The sequence below is a fragment of the Cottoperca gobio genome, chromosome 15 (assembly GCF_900634415.1).
Source record: "Cottoperca gobio chromosome 15, fCotGob3.1, whole genome shotgun sequence".
NCBI lineage: Eukaryota > Metazoa > Chordata > Actinopteri > Perciformes > Bovichtidae > Cottoperca > Cottoperca gobio.
The window spans coordinates 4,419,442-4,441,092 of record NC_041369.1 but is presented as its reverse complement, the minus strand read 5'-3'; the positions used below and the strand labels follow the sequence as shown (position 1 = coordinate 4,441,092).

At 40.4% G+C, this 21,651-nt stretch overlaps 1 protein-coding gene across 1 annotated transcript in view; it reads right to left on the bottom strand.

The window, feature by feature from the left end:
* The window catches only part of ide (insulin-degrading enzyme), a 31,627-nt gene that overhangs the window by 4,743 nt on the left and 5,233 nt on the right, over nt 1-21,651 (bottom strand). The window contains 19 exon segments of the mRNA XM_029450567.1: nt 40-101; nt 1,349-1,621; nt 2,202-2,369; nt 5,571-5,682; nt 6,346-6,437; nt 8,030-8,150; nt 8,380-8,490; nt 10,988-11,132; nt 12,258-12,340; nt 12,734-12,856; nt 13,381-13,483; nt 14,947-15,050; nt 15,814-15,894; nt 16,238-16,329; nt 16,743-16,835; nt 18,199-18,250; nt 18,252-18,314; nt 18,316-18,369; nt 18,866-18,978. Coding sequence (XP_029306427.1) covers nt 40-101; nt 1,349-1,621; nt 2,202-2,369; nt 5,571-5,682; nt 6,346-6,437; nt 8,030-8,150; nt 8,380-8,490; nt 10,988-11,132; nt 12,258-12,340; nt 12,734-12,856; nt 13,381-13,483; nt 14,947-15,050; nt 15,814-15,894; nt 16,238-16,329; nt 16,743-16,835; nt 18,199-18,250; nt 18,252-18,314; nt 18,316-18,369; nt 18,866-18,978 — 2,045 coding nt within the window.

Sequence of the window (21,651 nt, the reverse complement as noted above, 5' to 3'; positions counted from 1 at the left end):
GAGTGAGAGAAGACGCATGGAGAGCGTTGGACCACTTACTCTGTAGAAGTGCATTATGTTTTCTTTGGTCAGAGTCTTCAGATAGGACACTTCAGTGTTATCTGCAACACAACAGGGAAAACACTCAGTCACGTTTCAAACATAAAACACTTTAAAATTAAAGTTCCTTCCATCGTAGTAAACGTGAGTCAGCTTCATCTTTGGTCGAACTTATTACTGCTGCATAATAATGCCTGTGAAAGCCTGGGGGGTCATAAGTTACATTTAAGTGGAGCACATTACACCCGTCCATCAATCGCTGCATCGGCTTCCTGCGTGTCAAAGGACAGATTTTATAATCCCATTGCGAGCACGACATGTTCTCTAAATACATCTGATTTACTATGAAGCAACCAGAGTCCCGAGGTCATCTGGGACAGGTGTACTCCGTGTTCAGGACGCCTCCTGAATACCTGAGGTCAATCAAATAACTTATTTTAAATCTCTAACTATTTATTTGCTTTTAAAATGCAATTTTAATGTTTTAATGATATGGAACTGTAAAGCAGTTTAACTTGCCTTGTGTCTGAATGGTACCTTAATAATAATAATAATAATAATAATAATAATAATAATAATAATAATAATAATGTTGCTTGTGGAAAACTCTGATAATAGAGACTTGAGAAGTCATTCCCCACCAGGACGACTTTTCAAATTAACAGTTTTACCAGAATGCTTTAACATAATCTAATTGTGTTAAATAAGCATCTTTTGTCACACGATGTTGTACTGACGACTGACGACTGACTCGAGCAAAGGGAAACAACGAGCTAACAGCAGCTCCGTCTCTCAGTCGCTGTAAACTAATGGTCTAATGGACTAATGGTGTGCGTTGCATGTTTCTTCTGTGCCCTTGGCATCGAGCGTGTTAGCTGCCCCCTCCCTCTCCCGAACATCCTCCCCTCCTCAAACACTAGTATCAGTAATCACCACCACTCCCTTGGCAGCCTTTCAATGTTGCCATCACTCAGGGCTTTAGGCAGATTACCAGTGAATCAGGCCCATTACAATCCATTATGGCACTCAGGAGAGAGGTGTGCTACGGCTGCAGATTATTTCAGGCTTTTATTGATGTGCAGCTCTAAGCAACATCCTGCTCTCCTCTGGAATTGAACAAAATATTGATAATTCTCAAGCACTTGTATTGGACTTTCCAAGCAACATAAGCTCTTTATACAGTAATAGCTGGTAGATCAGAAAGACTTTTGAAATGTATATACTTTAAAAAAAGTGCATTTGGCCTGAAAGATAAACATGATTAAGCGTTAGCAGAAGTGAGGTGAAAAGGAGTGCTGGGATGCCGCACCTCTGTCAAAGTTATACTGCTGAGAGATGATCTCTCCCCAGTACTTGGCACACTCCGCAGACAGCTTCTTCGGCTTGTCCAGGCGGCGGATGGCCAGGGCCTGGATGTGTTTCTGGAAGGCTTCATCAGCCATCTCCTCCACAGACTTCTCCATGGTGCAGAGGAACGCCTCCACGCGGCTCTCCAGGTAGTGGGGTGCCTTCTCCGACTGGATGATAAAGCGCAGGCCTTGCACTCCGTTAGCCCGCCGGGGCCCACTGAAGACAATGTAGCCTGGGGGGGATGAGAGGGGGGTGAGTGGGGGGTGAGAGGAGTCTTCTCATCATTGCTCTGTGTTCATCTTGATATTAACTGCAGGTCTGGCACTACTTCCAATGTGATTCATTCATTCTCCAAGTTATTAAAAGTCATCAAGCTTGACAGCACTTTATAAAGAGCAGAGACTGTAAGTGAAGTTTCAAATAATAATAAATTGAGTTTATATAGCGCTTTGAGACCAATGACCAAATACAGATTAAAGCTGCAAAATTCTCAAAGATAAATGGCTGAATAAATATTCCCCTCCCATGCCTGCATCTAATATATTAAACAAGAACTAGAATTAGCGCCTTGCATAGAACTTCATGTAAAAAAGTCATCACTAGTGTTCAGATGTCACGTTCACGAGACTGGACAGATGTGCGGTCACAGTAACTCACATTATCCTCGAGTCAAAGTGGACGTTTGTGCCAAAATTTAAAAGATGTTCTCCCTAAAAAATAATGCCTCTGGACTGCTCCTGCCACGGAGGCATAATAAACCTGAGGGAAGATTCTACACACGATATGTTCTTCATCACTTTCTGTGGGCTCACCCAGCTGCTCTTTGGTTCTCAGTGTGTTGAAGCAGGGCTCCGAGATGATCTGACAGAAGAGCTCCAGCAGCATGTTGTCGTGGGTGTTCTGCATGTCTGTCTGATAGTAGATCTCAATGCCGCAATTGTTGTGCACCTCGTTCCTCTGCTGGTAAACATACCAGCCACCTAAGAGCAACAGAAGAATGTTTATTTTATTTTGGGGGGAGGAACACATGTACTTTGTATGTCTGTATTTCACAGGCACTGAAGTAGTAAGTGGATAATATTTGCATCTGCAATCATTTATATCAAAATAGTTTAGTAAATCTATGTCTGCTTCTCCAAAATATTGAAAACCTCTGGCCAAGTTTTTAAAACAGAAAACAGATTGTGGAACAGGTAATGGAAAACAGAACATGGTGAGTACTGTTTTTCTCTTTCTGCTACGTGTGCGCTACGGAAGCCCCGAGAGGAAAATGAGGAGTTTTATTGACTAAACAGTTTTGCCAGGATAATTTTTCTAAGTTACTTCCCCCCCCCCCCCCCCCATCTGTGAGAGCAGGTGAATTATTTTCTGAGTAATACTCATTTAGGCTACAAGAGGCTGAAGTACTGCCACATGTTCCAGACTCAAAGCACTCGTGTTTTAATTCCTCGATGCATTTTAAGACAAGGTTCTTATATATCGAGTTATGTAACATTACTGTCACGTCTTTCCTTTGGTTACACATTAATATTATGAATGCTGTAGGTCCCATTTAGAACATGGGGGAGCGGTACAGTTCAGCCTTTTGTAGCTGAAACCAGTTTTACAACAACACACTTCTTTTCATCCGTTTTCACAAATGAAAGAAAGAGAACCTTTTCTGCACCTCTTCTAAAGTCACGAGCGCAGGAGAGAAAAACATTTTAGATCATACTTTTTTACACTTGCCTTTCAGGGCTCCCGTAGGGTGCAGATTTAATATAGATTATATCAAATCTATAAAAGTTCAAAATGATTCTGTCAAACGTGGAACTCTCTCTCTCTATATATCCTCTCTCTCTATATCTCTAGCTCTAGCTCTATATCGATATCTCTATATCTCTCTCTCTATATCTCTATATCTATATCTCTATCTCTCTCTAATCCTCTCTCTCTATCTATCTCTCTCTCTATATATCTTCTCTCTCTATATCTCTATAATCTCTTCTCGCAATATATATCTCTCTCTATATATATCTCTCTCTATATATCTCTCTCTCTCTATATCTCTCTCTCTATATCTCTCTCTCTATATCTCTCTCTATATATCTCTCTCTCTCTATATCTCTCTCTCTATATATCTCTCTCTATATATCTCTCTCTATATATCTCTCTCTCTCTATATCTCTCTCTCTATATATCTCTCTCTCTATATATCTCTCTCTATATCTCTCTCTCTATATATATCTCTCTCTATATATCTCTCTCTCTATATCTCTCTCTCTATATCTCTCTCTCTATATCTCTCTCTCTATATATCTCTCTCTATATATCTCTCTCTATATCTCTCTCTATATCTCTCTCTCTATATATATCTCTCTCTATATATCTCTCTCTATATATCTCTCTCTCTATATATCTCTCTCTATATCTCTCTCTCTATATATATCTCTCTCTATATATCTCTCTCTCTATATCTCTCTCTCTATATCTCTCTCTCTATATCTCTCTCTCTCTATATCTATCTCTCTCTATATATCTCTCTCTCTATATCTCTATATATCTCTCTCTCTATATATCTCTCTATATATCTCTCTCTATATATCTCTCTATATCTCTCTCTCTATATATCTCTCTCTATATATCTCTCTCTATATATCTCTCTCTCTATATATCTCTCTCTCTCTATATATCTCTCTCTCTCTATATATCTCTCTCTCTCTATATATCTCTCTCTCTCTATATATCTCTCTCTCTCTATATATCTCTCTCTCTATATCTCTCTCTCTCTATATCTCTCTCTCTATATCTCTCTCTCTATATCTCTCTCTCTATATCTCTCTCTCTATATCTCTCTCTCTATATCTCTCTCTCTATATCTCTCTTCTCTATATCTCTCTCTATATAAAATCCATTACAAATGATGATCCATTTGCATAATCTGGTCTTTTTTTTTATAAACATAGTCAACGCCGCCTAAATTACCACAAGTGCCCGAACACGTCGCTCGAGGCGTAGATGAGCGTAAGTTCAGGAAGAGGACAGTGATGAGACTTTCCAGAAAGACGGAGATAGACATTCATGCCAACATCGTGCTTTTTGCTGAGTGGTTCCAAATTGGTCTCTACTCTTTCATCCGCACTTTAACATTTTCTTTTGAGCAGCACATGGAGAGGAGCCATCCGTTCCTGCGTGGGGAAAACGGCTTCCTTTTATGCTCAGCTTCAGTTTGTTTGAGTCCATTGTGATCAAGCTCACTTTGAATGCAGTACAAGTTGAGGGCTGGGGAATGCAGATGCCTTCATGAACATGCTGACGGGGCACTTTGGATCTGCGTTCAGGGAGTGTCAGGTCCATATTCCTCAACATCTCCCTTAGCATTCTCAACATGTCACAAGTTGAACTTAAGTTTACTTAGAAAACATGAAACAGGAAATGTTTTGGGCAGATCATTTCTTTGATTATCCAAAGCACTAATGTGAGGACATGTCAGGCCGGTGTGGCATTGTAACACAGCGTGCTGACACGTAAAACTTACTGCTTAAATCAATCCTTTTTTGATCATATCAATCATCATTTGGGTGGTGTCTTTAATAAAGATTAATGTGTAACTGGACAGATTCATGGGAACATCCGGCTCTTAAGCTTCCAGCTGAGAGTAACAACGTGTTTCTTGGATAGACTGTGGGCCAGTCTGTCATTTTATAATCCAACTTTGCGTTTACATCCTTTATGTCCTTCTCCTGCGCTCCTGCTCCGTGTCTGACTGGCAGTCTGGAGCCCGGCCTGGAAAATCCTTCGGTGAGACACAGGACGTCTCCAGGTGGCCCTGCGCGGCTCTGCTTTTCCTCTCCTCATTACTTCACTTTCCTAATGTAATCAGAAAGGCAGCACAGGTGCTTTGCTTGGCGTGTGCGCGTCTTGGAGCCGAGGGGAAAGTGTAAACGCATTTCGCTCAATGACGTCTATTTCCAGTAAATGACCATCATGTTCCTCTGAAGGAAACGAGGGATATCGAATTTAATTAAGTCTTCACAAGCGCACGACGGCTTCACTGATGACGAGGGCAAGAGCGCCGGGTAAGGACTCTTCTGCATGGTCGCCGTGGAGACAGGCAAATTATGATTAAGAGTGCTTAACCTGTGTGTGTGTGTGTGTGTGTGTGTGTGTGTGTGTGTGTGTGTGTGTGGTGCAGGACCTACCGTCTGGAACCTGCAACTCTCTGTAGCGAATCAGCTGGCTCGGGAGGAGGGGCTTTGTGTGAGCATGCTCAATGAGCGTGTCCTCCAGCATTTGCATCATGCCAAGAGCAGACTGGAGAAATGACAGATAGGGATGGAAAATACATTTTAGTCCACAAAAAGTCATTTTATGGAACATTCTCCCCTCAGGACAACATTATGAACCATTTAGCTCTGATGATTAGCTGCGTCCAAGAATCTGTCATTTTCTTTTATGTTATAGACTTTCCCTCAACCTTGATCCAATTTTTTTCCCCGCATTAAGCTGCGTCTTCTATGAGCACAGAATTAAGTTGTCTCTCCGCCCTTTAATTTGTTGATTTGATTGCCATTGCTCTCTCGACCTACACCTACAAACTGCAGTGAGGTTATCTGTAAATTCAATATTGAATATACACTTTGTATACACAGACATACACTTTAGCTCGATGGATTATTGCTCCCACTGGAGTCTAATTCTCTCTCCACCAGATTGTGACACGGTCATCATTACGAGGCGTGAGGCGGGTGCTGCGACAGCTGGGACCTCAGATAATAAGGGTGACTTGATCGCAGGAGAAAATTATTCTCTGTGATACCATTGGTAGGCAAGATAAAAGGCGGAAGGTGACCCAGAGAATAAACGGTGTTTTCAATCTTCATTCATTAACATTTTGTTCTTAGAGCCTCGATATGAAGGAAAATAACTTTTCCTCCGCTGGCTGTAAAAAAAACAAAAAACAAAACAGTGACAAACCTCCTTGGTGATGTTGCCATGGAGAAGGGTTTCAATATGCAACCGTGACAAAAGCTGAGGTATGAAGGCCTTGAGGCGTGGGAGAGTTACATCTGGAATAAAGATCAGACAACAGCAATCAATCAAAAAGCAATTTCCCAAGCTGCCATCAAGACTGAAGCAAACAGAATAACTGCAGCGTGTGCGTAGCAATGTCATCACACAGCAACAACAGCAGCCACGCGTTAAACAATCATACAAGACCACAAACACACACGCACGGCCAATCTGAATTCAAGCAACGTCTGACCCAGATTCAAGGATGAGCTACTACAGGGACACACACACAGAGATAAACACATTTTATCCAAATGATTGTGTGTCCACAGCAACACACACACACACACACACACACACACAAAAAAGAGACTGAAAGTGTCTCACAGACCCCATACAGGGACGGCCGGAGGGTACGGACACTGATAAGGGGACACGGTGGGTAACTGAGGCCCTGGTGACCGGGCTGCAGGTTACTTGAGTCTCATGTTATTTGAGGACAGTCTGTGTAAGCTCTGTGTTAAAAATAAATACAGCAGTCTGCCCTTCAGGTTCCCGACTGGCACTGCAGAGAGGAAACACTACAGCTAGGGAGGCATCTGCTGGACAACAGCATTCAAATGAGGATTTAAGGAGGGAAAGAGAAGCTGTAAGCCAAACACACTCAAACTTTAGCCCAGAAATTCAAGCCTTTAAAACTGAGATGGTGATATTTCTTTCTTACGGACATAACTAAGTTGGTCACTAAAGTCTCTTTATCGCATGCAGTCCATCTCTGAAATGTTCAGGAACACATCGGGTCATGTGACTGGGAGCAGGGATCGATATTCGGGGAAATCTACTACTCCAAGGAACTACTCCAAGGAACACAGCAGGGACAAGCATGCCTACGTTCGTCTGCTGAAAGAAGCTTATCGCTGCTCGTGTCTTACTTGAAATTGGAGACTTTAAAATGGGCGGTTTAGCCTTAATGCCAACGCTTTCTCTGGTGATTTGACTCCTCACGCAAACTTGTTGAATATTAAATTAGCTCGGAAATGATTCCTTGAGAAACTTGAATACTAAAAATCAATGGAAATTCTTTCATCTAAAATAGTTAGAATAAAATTGCATTTACAAAAATGTTTTCTTCAAAACCTAAAATGTAATAGAAAGGTACTTAAACGTACTAGATGGATTTAGTTCTCATAGACATTGTATCCAATTTAAACAATACAAACATTATTTTTTTCTAAAGAGGAAACCGATTCATTTTAGGTAACCTCTTATTTTCTCTTTTGTATATTTACTATTGCAAAAGTATTTCCTATAAGATTACTCTATTAAATAAAATCGGTAGAATGCTTGATTACTAAAATATAACTAACTAAAATCATAACTTTGGCACCGGACAAAAACAGCTCCCTGCCCGAGACATCTTCCGCTGCTAACACGTGCACTCGACCAATACAAGTGTTATATAAAGAAAGAGGCTCATGTTATTCAGCCTCACACACCTAGCAGGCCTAAAGAAGCGCTCGACTGAGTTCACTGTAATACAGAACAGATGCACAGTTTGGCCAGCAGTAGAGAAAGGGGCTAATAAGCACCACACACGCTGGGAGACGGAGACAGAAGTAAAAGAAAGATTACGAGGATCCATCCTCACCATCCAGGGCTTCTCTGAGCTCGTCTTTGGTCCAAGCAACCTCTGTCATTAGTAGACGGAGGTAGTACATGGCGTGCTGGTGAGGCTGCTCGGCTCTGAAGTTGTTCAAGGACCTCATGTACTAAAGGAGAGAAAGCGGTTCAACACTTTGTGAACTGGAGTTTGTCAAAACTTCAGTAGTGTATCGTAAAGACTGCTAGGTACTGCTCTTGTATCGTAAGCAGAGTATAATATGCTCTGAATACCCGGCAGTTAAACTGAGCTGTTCAATAGATTGAAAGTCATTTAATTTGATCCAAAAAGATTCAACATAACTTGGTACCGATGATGGAGGTGCAGTCAGAGCTTACCGCTTCTTTGATGATGTCAAAACGCTTCTCATCAATCTCAAAGGAGGTCATCTTCTCAACGATCTTCTTCAGCAGGATGTGCTGTTTGTCACTGTAACCTTTAACAGACAGCTGCAGCAGGCAGAGACAAGACAGAAGGTGCATTATCAATAAAACAGAGCGATAAAGTGAGCCGCAAACTTTGACCCGTTTATTTATTATGTGTGGAATCATTGGTTGACCAAATGATTGTCAAGTAAAGCCCATCTCTGCCCTGCTTAAGGTGAGTCACCGCTGCTACACAAAATATGCAATGTGTATATTTGCCTAAAATATTGCTGTTAACTTAGAACGTGGAGAAAAGAAAAAGTAACAAAATGCTGATGTATAACAGGAAGCACGACATCATCATCACCTGCAGTGCGTTTCACTGTCGTCTCTTAGAGAGTCAAACGGTGGATGATGAAGTGTTTCTATGTATTTTAAATACATAACAGTCAACGTTATTTTAAGCCTCCACTTTGCAATGTCATCTGCCCCTTATGGGCTTTCATGATTCAGCAAAACCTCCAGCTCCACGGCTACGCTCTCAGACTCATCACATTCCTCCCCAGTCCCTGTCGCTCGGTCCCTGCGGTGACACCTGTTGGAAGTAATCTCTCCTAACATCATTAACCTTGACAAACACCCGGCCAGCCTCACCAATGCTGCTGACTCAAATCACTTCCATATAGCCCATCACATCACTACACACACACAGTTTGTTGAATATAGGTCTCTAAGGACACACAGCAATCATGAATTCACTGTTCAGAGCTAATGAAGGCAGGTTAGTAGGTCACAGGACAAAGAGTGCAGAGTGTGAGGGCGGTTAGAAAGCTTGAAGGAAGAGAGCAGAAAACACCACCGCAAACCAGCTCCAATCAAAGTGGTTACTTTGCAACATTAACTTCTGGGTGTTCCTAACGACCAACTTCCCTGACGTTTAAACAGAAGTCAAAATTCAGCACAATTTCCCAAACAAATATATTGCACAGATTCTAAAAGCCGTTTGAAATTGCTAATCACATTTTTACCAAATTGTATTTTAAATGTACACCACACCTGATTCCTATCAGATCAAAACACTGCTGGCTGTCATCTCCGTCTCACTTTCCACATAAAATAATAATAACAGACTAGTATTTCTGGTCAAACTACAGAAGGTAGCAACATCTGATGCATATCCCTACATTAAAATCATCTGTAACATCACTCACGTGTCTTTGACTGAATGAGCGTTCAATGTAAACATGAAGTCTGCACAAAGTTTTAAATGCGAGTCGTTTTACTACGTGGGCCTAAAATGAAAACCCATTATGTTAAATACATTTTTAAAACACTAATCTTTGAAATAAAAAAGTGTGACAGAGACTGAGGGGTCAAGGCATTTAAACAATAAAATAAAAAGGACATGTGTGCTCTCCTCTGATGAAATGTAACCAACAGATTCAAACATAATTCCTAGAGCTAAATCTTGTAATCATAAGCAGAAATAAAATGTCAATATAGTAGCTGCGAGGTCTGCATTCAGCCATCCTACAGTTAAATGACATTAAGTTGGTGTTTGCAGGGAATACAATGCAGTAGCATGCAGAGAGTCCTATACATCCTTCAGGCTGGAGGAAGAGGAAACAACACTTCGCATAATCAAACCCAGCGAAGAAAACCCAAGCCATTTCCACACTCTGCCAAAGCCTCAAAGTAGACCCTTCATCGGTGCCCTCACTTCCCTCAAGACTTCAAACGGCTTACTTACGAGGATGGCATTCATCCCCGAGGATACGCCATACACCAGCCCGGCCAGGCGGGCTGCATATGAATACTCGTTTAAATCATCCTTCAGTAACCTGAGTAACAAGTAGGTCATGTTGCAGTGTAGGGGATCTGTGTATATGTAGCGACTAATGGAAGGGGGAAAAGAACAAAAACAATACATGTTTGTTGAGAATGAGGAGTGATGAAGAGAAGAAACTAAACCAAGGCAATGCAAGTATGAGAAGAATGATGAGAGTATGTATATGCAGCCTCGTGACCAGCCAGACAGCTATACTCCGTCTCATGCCACCAATGTTTTCAACCTTTAAATCATAACTGCAACGGCGTTGGTGCAACGCTTCACCTGATGAGACTACAGGTGTGCATTTAACCATAAATATTCTAAAAGAGAAACGACAATGATTAGGTATGCCTGACAACGTGAGGAAATAATTACCTCAAGTAGGGTTTTGCGGGAGGTGAGTGAGCAAAAAGAGAAAAGGACTGAGGAAGAATGAAGAGGAAGATGCAGCCAGAACAGAGGCTGGACCGGCCTGGTCTGAGTTGGAAGGTTTACCATGAGTTTCAAATCATCAAATATTTTGACAACAGACAAACTATCCTATACACTAGTTTTTCAGTAATGTCTAAACTTTTCTTGTATCATCCTGCGTGGAAAAACCTTCCAATCTGGCCATACAGATGGCTTCAAGCGACCCGTCAACCCAGGCCTGGCTGAGGCACAGGAGCCCAGTCTGAGGATGATAAAGGTCGGAGACGTAAGGTCTGGGATGCAGTGTGAGGGTGATGGGGAGGGATTTTGAATACTTACATACATCCCATAGACGGTATTTTGGAGGTCATAGTTCAAGCCAGCTAGCTCGGCTGCATATGCATACTCGTTGAGGGAGTCCTTGAGGAGCTCAAGGTATAAATATGCCATGTTACAATGCAATGGGTCCACGTACGCAAACGGGCTGTAGAGAAAATGGCAGGGGTCAAACATAGCGTAGAGACAAAGCGTAGAGATATTGTACCATACGGAACACATCATACTTTGTACCGTTACATTCCTAATAACCAACGTTCCCGTGCAGGATGTTTGGTCTGGTACTGAGGCTGCGGTCGAATAGTTAAACAAAAGTTACGTCCTCTGCCTTTCTTTCCTTCCTAACCACTTTTCCTTGACCTCCATGGAAAACATGATGAGGTCATGGAAAGATGTGAAGGAGATTTCAGAAGGACCACAGTGCTAGAGAATCCCACTGCACTTACACTACTACATTTTTTGGGCTTTTCATGCCTTTATGATAGAGAAGTGCAGATTGTGAAAGGAGAGAGAGAGAGAGGGAATGACATACAGCAAACGCCACAGGTCGGACTCGAACCAGTGGCCGCTGTGGGCAAGGACTAAGTCTTTGTATATGGGACGCCTGTGCTACCGGGACAACCAGATTTCACTCAATTTAAACATAAAAGACTATTTCTTTCCTGAGTTTTTGGAAGCAGCTAGTAAAGGAATTTTGAAGCATTTGCTACATCAAAAATCTTACTTTTCTAAAGCTGATCATTTCATTAAAAAAAACCTACAATTCTGTAAATGAAGTGAACTTAAGGACTGCCAAGCCACTTTACATGACAGTAAACTACCACTAAGAAATCAGCATTTTAAAATATCACATGTTCAGATTCCAGTACATTCTTAGTGGCTGCAGTTTGGAGATGTTTCTGTTCCCGTCTTTATCTGGAGGTGAGAGCCTCAATCTTTACTGATCGGATCTGATGGATACTGGCAGAAAGTTAAGATACTGTTAATGTAAAATTAACATTTCCTCCAGTTCCTTTGAAACGTTCAAGTAGTTTGTTATTGTACAGCTACAGGAATTGTTGGGGGGGGGAAATACTCCTCTGCATCTTGATATTCTTTCTACACACTGTTGCCACATTTCTTTAAACATATTAACAGAGATGGTTTCCTCATTGTATTAGTAATAGTACTTTTACTTATTTTAAATATCACAAAGTAAAGCAGATTGACTGATGAAGACATTTTCTCTATCGTTTCAGCTGAAATACAAAAAGGTTCACAGTTCGTTACGCACCTGAAGAACTCAAAGTTCAGACACGCCTTGGGCAGGAAGAACTTGTCATCCTGCTTGAACCACACTTTGCTCATAGCAGTGTCCTGGAAGACATGAACACAGGCCATTCTCATTCTCATATTCATGTACATTCTGTGCAATGGGTAATTGTTTGCAGTCCCTGGTAATGAAAAGACACACATCAGTTACACACCACCAGCAGGGAGTTCACTTTCCTGATCACACGATGTTAACAAAGTTACTTTGATCAACAGATTACAATGTAATCTTTAAGCAATAAGAGAAAAGGGCTTTTATTTAATCTTTCCTTCAGAGAATTGAAAATGTACACCGTTGTTAATATCTTAGTTCAATCACAAAACCTTATTAGCATATGAAAGCACAACAGTTTTATAACAACTGTCCAGTGCAGTTAGGTAATGAAGAGCGACACTACTTGGAGTACTTTGACAGCGCTGAGCAGTAAAAACACTTGCCTTGATTAAAGTGGGGACGGACGGAGAGTCTTTCTCAAGAGGGTAGATCTCGAAGTTGGTCGGGATGAACTCGTTCTTCATGGGCAATTTGAACTTGCTGTTGAGGTCTGCACTTGCCCATTTCTAAAACACATATAATAATAAGAAAGCATAGTCTAAAGCAGAAAACAGACTCACAGTATTGTGTATGATGAGGCTCGTCACGATAACTACTTTTGTTGGAAGATATATTATGCAAATATAATTGCAATAAAACAACATTATTGCCATTTTAAGACCAACTTATGCCACTGATGTAAAGATAATACCATAATAATGCAAGTAAACCCTTTCAAAGAGTAATGAACTTCTAATTCCTAAGAATATTCAGGACATCGGAAAGAAATATTTAAATATAATTTAAATAAAACCAAAACAATAAAATGGACTCTGGGTCTGTTGTGGAAAATGAGCCATGTCTGTGCCAGAGTTTAATAAGGGAGGGGAAACCTGCTGTTTATTCTGGCATCTTGTTGGTGCATTCAAGGTTATGTCCATATATCGTAAGATAATTAGATAACATAAAAATGATGGAAGTCATGTCCATATATCGTACAATAAGTTCGTAGCGTAACTATCGTGACAGGCCGATGTGTGCTTTGATTCACCTCAATAGACTCTGCAGTAATGGCCTCCTGTTTGTACTGCGTACCATACCACTCTTCTGTCTGGTCCGTTTGCCCTTCAAATGACTTTGACACCACTGCAACTCTGGAAAATAAAAAAGGAGTGAACCAGGCCACGTTACATGGATACAAAATCCTCCGTCCGAGCCGATTAGATACTTTCCATTTGTAACCGCGGCACAAGTTGGTGCTTTTCTATTAGTATCTCATGTGGATCATGTCTGAGGTGGTGGAGATCCATTGACAACTTGTCTGCCTCTAACTGATGAGCCATGTTAAGAATTCCCTCAGTGTGCTGCATTTAGAGTGCGTTTCTCTGGGACCTAAACATTTATTTAAATCACAAAGTGGCAATAGCGACACTTAGTTATGCATAACTTTAGGCCTTAATATCATTTAAACAGGTAAGTTATATAACATTCCCCCCTGTACAGTTGTTAGCTATAGAAACCAAAACAGACCAAAAACTGTTTTTCGTACCGGGCTGTAGACATGTTTATTTCTAAACCTGACCTCTCTTTTGGAGCCTCAAGTGGCCATTACAGAAACTTCCACGTTAGCGTCACTTTTCAGAAGCGAAGGTTGCTGATTGAGCTACGCTAGACTAAGACTTTTACATAAGACTCAAAGTCGGGTTTCAACAGAGAAGATTGTTCTATTTCCACCACATGAATCTCTCGTTAGGTATGGTAGGACTCTTTAACAAACAAAATTAATGTATACCAAACTAACAACAGTTTCAAAGTGTCATTCCACAAAAATGGACAACAAAAGGAAAAATGTAATTCCAACTGTACTGAGATTATCTTAAGATCATTACTTAGTGTTAGGTCATAAATGGGTAACTAGGTCTACCAACATACATCAAGCAGTCTAGCTCTGCTTTAGCTAAAGATTATTTAATAGACCAATAACGTAAAATAAAGTAGTGCATCCGTTTTTATGTAAAATCCTATGAGGATAGCAACATATTCAATTCAGAGAGCTTACACTTGATAATGTATTGCTGAGCACACATATCCATCTCCTGATACAGCAAACTGACCCGTCGGGCAGATAATTAAACAGCGGTTTCATCTAAACATCAGTAGACTTCCAATAGACCAACAGCACTTTGTTACAGCACGCAGGTCATAAAAAGAATCATCTGAATTTATAATCTATATTATTATGAGTCACAGATACCAGTTGTAAACATGCAGAAGACTTTGAGGTATGTCTGGTGTTATGCACAAAGACACACATTACATCTAAAGTTGTTTTCTTGTGTAAATATACACATTATTCACACTGGTCACTTATTGAATCATTCACCTCTGAAGCCGCACTTCCTTCAGTGGTGTGTTAGTGAAATGATCCTACTAACACTCCACTAAGATTGGCTTAGTGTTAACGGATTTTCCTGAAGTTTGGAGTTTGTTGTGATAATAACCATAACATGTTATAACTGTTATACTCAGGAATAGGAATAAACAAAGATCGTTACAGCGAGTGCATGGATTGCATTAGCTTGTCTGTACATGGCCACAGTCGTTGTTCTGCACTGACCTGACATGTTCTGGTCTCAACTTATCCAGCACCATCTCGATCAGATCTGGCCTGAAGTCCTCCAAAAGATACTCGGCTGCCAGAACCTCCTCAAGAGGGTAGTACTGAAACACACAGAGCTCATGGCTGTTAGCATTGTATTGCTTGAGGTGGGGAGATTAACTGGAAAACATTTGGGGAAAGTGTTGCGGGTATTTGAAGTTTGAAAAATGACATGACAGTGCGAGATGCAAACATAAATGACTTCTTCCTCGGCTGAGCTGTAACGTTAGCTGGCTCAGGTGAGCTCTCTTCTTTCTGCGCAGTGATCAGCGGTTTGGTTGAAAGAAAATAGTTCCTACATGAAACTCTAAACTGTTTCAGGAAAAGCTCAATAAATGGAACAAAAAATATATTTAATGAGTTATTACATTAGTTATAAAGAAGTAGTAAGAATGGCCTAAATTCATTGGTTAAAGAGACAGTTCAGAGAGTCGTCACTGTTTTCTTCATAATTATGATTCGTGAGGCTTCCAGGAATAACTAAGAAAGTATATTATGGGGGGTGAGGGGGCGCCTTCTACAAGTTTTGTCTGCGAGCTTTGCTACAGTCTCAGACTTTGGAAACCCCTCATCTAGATTGATAAATAGCAGTAAAGGAAAGAGGAAAAATGTGTTTTGGATTTCGGGGCCAACTGTCCCTTTAAGTCAATGAGCCTCGCTGCGACAGTCATACAGGAACGGTCTTAGATATAAATGCCAAACCTAACTGACTGTCTGCAAAATCTAAATTCTCTCACTACAGAGTCAACAGCAGCCCCAGGCAGATGCAAAGAGCTGCATTGTGTCTCCCTGGAAACAACCTATGCAGATGGAGAGGGGACCTACGTGTACAAGACCAGCCACTTTGGAAGTGTAGCCACGGGGTCGCTCCTTGTCCTTGAACCTGAAGGCCACTTTGTTTAAATCCTACGGAGAGACAGAGATGGAGGATGCAACAGGTGAAGTCACAACATATACAACAGTTACATACAGTTTAAAGAAATGTAGAGAATTTAATCTCCACGTTATTCTAGATCATTTATTGTAAACAACAGACTTTTACAGTGTAGCATAGAAAATTAATAATATCCTGCTTCATTGGACATGGCTGCGTTTAGCAGATAAGATGGTGGAACTAGCTGGAAAGTTTGAATCCATTAGAGCATCACATACTTTGACAGCAGAAACGATTAGTTTCTCCACTAACCAGAAATAAGTAGGTCAAGTTGGTCTCAGTCTGAGATGTTGTCGCTGAATAGACATTAATTACCTTGCACTCGTTAAACACCCAAGCCTGAGGTCCCTCAGTACGCAGTTTCTGGATGTACTGGAACATGTGGAAGATGATGTCCTCAACGTGCACTGCAGTGACAGACAGTGTGGAAACAAATTAAGAGACCTAAGCAAAAAGATCAGTTTCTTGTTTTACTACAGGCATGTGGTTGTGTAAAACCAACATTTTGTTTTATTCTATAAAATACTGACAACTTCTCCCCCAAAATTCTTATAGAAATATTTTAATTTATACGACAACGGGTCAAAAAAGATGCAGTAGTTTACAAACTTTAATAATGCAAAGAAAACCAGTTCATTATCTGAATGAAAAACACCACAATACTAATGTTTTAACGGTAACATGCCTCATTGAAAAGGATCTGGATTTCATTTACTCATGTGTAAACTAATCTGACCACTATAGGGAATAATCACATCCACATGCAAACCCCATCACAAAATATTAATACTACAGTTCATGTACAGACAACGGTACTTACGGAGACCCTCCTCGGTCAAGTCCACATTGATGATAAAGAACATGAATCCTCTGGCTCCTTCTTTTTGTCCTCCGACAAGTGTGTTCACCCAGCCTTAAAAATAATAATCATGGCTCAGTTAGTCATGAGTACATTTCAAATCTAACATCTTAAGTTTAGTACAACGTCTTGAGTACTACAGAACTACTACGGTTGAATAATATTTGTTTGATTTAATATTCGTATATAGTCATATCATTTAAATAAAGAAAAACACACCCCCCCCACCCCCTTTGGAGGTGTGAAAAGTTGATCATGCAAACCATGTTTGAGCCAGTTTTTCAGCACCTTTATCAAATTCTCATCTTGGAGCTCTAATTTATTATTATTATTAAAAATAATAATAATAAATTAGACTTTAGTACAGCACTTTTCTTGTAACTCAAAGATGCTTGACAGACAAAATAAATAAATAAAAATGGAGGATAAGGAGAAGAGCCGGTCAGAGTTTGAAGGACGTGTTGAACAGATCTTAAGAGAAGTTTTTAATGTGGCGAGTGAGGAGGAGTCTCTGAGGGGTTAAGGTAGAGAGTTCCAGAGGGTGGGAGCAGCGATGGAGAAGGTCGTGTCCCCCCCAGGGTTTGAGCTTGGTCCAGATGGGGGGACAGGAGGTTTGCAGCAGCAGAGCGGAGGCTGCAGGTGGGAGTGTGTCTGTGGAGGAGGTCAGTCAGGTAGGAGGGGGCCAGGTTATGGAGGGATTTGTAGGTCATGAGGAGGATCTGGTACTGGATTATCTGGGGGATGGGGAGCCAGTGGAGCTTGTAGAGGACGGGGGTGATGTGGTCACGGGTCCAGGAGTGGGTGAGAAGACGGGCAGCGGAGTTGTGGATGTATTGGAGTTTTTTGATGATTTTTGAGGGTAAACCATAGAGGAAGGTGTTACAGTAGTCCAAACGAGTAGTCCAGGTGATGAAGGCGTGGATGAGGAGGGGGATGGACGGAGACTGGCGATGTTTTTGAGATGGAGGTCTTGGTGAGCTGTTTAGTGTATTTGTCAAAGGAGAGGGTCTGGTCAAAAATGATGCCAAGATTCCGGATGTGAGGGGAGGTGGAAACTGAGGAACTGTCGATGTTGAGGGTGGATTTGGTCCAATGATGATGATTTCAGAGTTTAGTTTCAGGAAGTTGATTTGTAGCCAGGATTTTATTTCAGTGATGCAGTTTGTCAGGATACAGCGGGTATCGGTGGAGATAGACTTTGTGGAGATGAGGAGCTGGATATCATCAGCAAAACAGTGGAATTGTAGACCATGACTGCGGATTATGTGACCAATGGTGGAACAGGTACAGGATGAAGATGAGGGGGCCGAGAACTGAACCTTGGGGGACACCTTGGGGGAGGGGAGCGGTGGGGGATTTGCAGTTATTAATGGAGATGAACTGGTGCCTGTCAGAGAGGTATGACTTTATGTCCTACCTTTGGATTTTAGCTCAGATAACCAAACTTCCGGGTCCTCGTGACCGCAATCAGGATGTCCCCAGATAATGTCCTGGGTTAGATTTGTAGTACTTCTGTAGGTCCGGGAGGGGGAAAGGTCACATATCAGGTTCCTGATGTCTTTAAATAGGGACCCAATTTGTAGAATTGCTGCAACAGAACACAAAAATAAAAAGATTTGATTATTATATTATCTATTTTTTTTGTTTTTTTAATATATATATTATATATTATTATATATATATTTTACAAATATATATCTATATATATATATTTAAAATATATACTCTATAATAATTTTAATATATAAGATATTTTATATATCTATCTTATATATTCTATTTTAATATATCTTATATTATTATATTCTTATAATATATATTCTTTTAATATATATATCTTATTTTCATCTCTTCTATATTCTTTTTACTATATATATATATTTTATAATATATCTATCTTTTATATTATTATCTATATATTCTCTATATATATATATATATATATATATATATATATATATATATGAAAACATTTTCATTATCTATAGCATGAATACATTTTCCAGCAAAGCATTGAAAAGGTATTTTCATATCAGCAGTATAAGTGTAGAGAGTGTACAGTGTGACATCAGTAACAGACTCACTCTGAGGTGTTCTTCCTGGAAGGGGTGCTCAGGGAATTCTGGGACCGGTACGTTCTTGTTTTCCACTTCTCCAAATAGCTTAACCACCATGGAGGTCAAGTCATCTAATGATTCTGTAGGTAAAGAGAACGAACGCTGAAAACATTTATCGTTTAGCTAACATTTACTTTGTTAATAGACAACAAGTAGCTCATGCGTGCAAAGAAGACCATTGAAACTTAGTAGCATTTAACTTATAATACAAAGGATGCATCAATTCCCCTCTACTCCTGTTTCTGTGAGGTTTTCTTAATCCTTTGTTCCCCGTTGGGGCTTTATAATTAGAGTCACTGATCGATCGGTCACCGGTCCAAACCGGCCAGTTGTCAGCAGATCAGCCATGATGTGTCATGGTGATCAGTCTCATATATCAGATTTACAGACAGTAACATTGTGTCCTGAACGCAAGAGTGTATACATATACAGGACTGTCTCAGAAAATTAGAATATTGTGATAAAGTTCTTTATTTTCTGTAATGCAATTAAAAAAACAAAAATGTCATACATTCTGGATTCATTACAAATCAACTGAAATATTGCAAGCCTTTTATTATTTTAATATTGCTGATTATGGCTTACAGCTTAAGAAAACTCAAAAATCCTATCTCAAAAAATTAGAATAGTTCCTCAGACCAAGTAAAAAAAAAAGATTTATAACAGCAAAACAAAATCAAACATTTGAAAATGTCCATTAATGCACTCAGTACTTGGTTGGGAATCCTTTTGCACGGATTACTGCATCAATGCGGCGTGGCATGGAGGCAATCAGCCTGTGGTATTGCTGAGGTATTATGGATGCCCAGGATGCTTCAATAGCAGCCTTTAGCTCATTAGCATTGTTGGGTCTGGTGTCTTTCAGCTTCTTCTTCACAATACCCCACATATTCTCTATGGGGTTCAGGTCAGGGGAATTGGCAGGCCAATCGAGGACAGTAATGCCATGGTCAGTACACCAGTTACTGGTGGTTTTGGCACTGTGGGCAGGTGCCAGATCATGCTGGAAAATGAATTCCTCATCTCCATAGAGCTTTTCAGCAGACGGAAGCATGTAGTGCTCTAAAATCTCTTGGTACACAGCTGCATTTACTCTGGGCTTGATGAAACACAGTGGACCAACACCAGCAGCTGACATGGCTCCCCAAACCATCGCTGACTGTGGGAACTTCACACTGGATTTCAAGCAACTTGGATTTTGCTCCTCTCCAGCCTTTCTCCAGACTCTGGCGCCTTGACTTCCAAATGAAATACAAAACTTGCTTTCGTCTGAAAAGAGGACTTTGGACCACTCTGCAACTGTCCAGTGCTTCTTTTCCATAGCCCAAGTCAGACGCTTCTTCCGTTGTCTTGAGTTCAGAAGTGGCTTGACCATGGGAATACGGCTATTGTAGCCCATTTCCCGGACACGTCTGTGAACAGTGGCTTTTGATACCTGGACTCCAGCTTCAGTCCACTGTCTTTGAAGCTCCCCCAAATTCTGGAAGCGACTCTTCTTCACAATGCTGTTAAGGCTGCGGTCATCTCTCTTGGTTGTGCAGCGTTTCCTGCCACATTTCCCCCTTCCAACAGACTTTTTGTGGATGTGCTTTGAAACTGCACTCTGTGAACAGCTTGCTCTTTGAGACATTTCTTTTTGTGTCTTACCCTCCTGATGGAGGGTGTCAATGATGGTCCTCTGGACAGCAGTCAGATCAGCAGTCTTCCCCATACTTGTGATTTAGTTTACTGAACCAAGATGAGTGTTTTTCAAGGCTCAGGAAACCCTTGCAGGTGTTTCGAGTTAATTAGACGATTCAAGTGATTCGTTGAACACCCTACTAGTATACTTTTTCATGATATTCTAATATTTAGAGATAGGATATTTGAGTTTTCTTAAGCTGTATGCCATAATCAGCAATATTAAAATAATAAAAGGCTTGCAATATTTCAGTTGATTTGTAATGAATCCAGAATGCATGACATTTGTTTTTTTAAATTGCATTACAGAAAATAAAGAACTTTATCACAATATTCTAATTTTCTGAGACAGTCCTGTATATGTCTGGGTATGTATATTCATCGGCATCCATTATTTTGAACTGAAGTGACTTTATGCGTGTGCTTTTTGTGAGTCTGTCATATAATTAATACTCCTCAGTGACCAGGCCTTACACATATAATGCTTAGTTTCATTACTATTATTCACCGTTGTATTATGCCGATTGTATGACTACATCTCTGAGGTTCTAAATAAATATCACAAAAATAGAAAAGAAGGACGACTCTTTGACTAAGCTCATCCAGTAAAATCATAAACCGACTATCAATAAGTATTTAAGGTTAAGTAATAATCACATATTTATTTGAAGGAAGCTCATTTGACATTCAGCAGTTGACTAACAGAGCCATTAAATCATGCGATGATGTTCTTGTAAGCGCTTCTATCAAACTGCCCCTCTTACAATTCAGAGGATAGTTTTGCTAAATGTCCTTTTCAGCTGGTAAAGATCAGACCAGTGACTCTTTAGGTCTGCCTTCACATGTTAGAACTGGCTCTGATTAAAGCTCATTAGAGAAGCATCAACTTGAAATTAAAACAGGCATCAATAAATCATTGTTGTGGTTATTGTAATGACCATAACAAACTATTCAACTCTGCAATATCAGCTTTTGTTTATTGGGAAATGTATCCTTCAACACAAAGACTGCTGTAGGTTGCAAAACAGGAAGCGGGTGCTGTCGTTTTACTACAAAGGAAGCCGAGGTTTTCA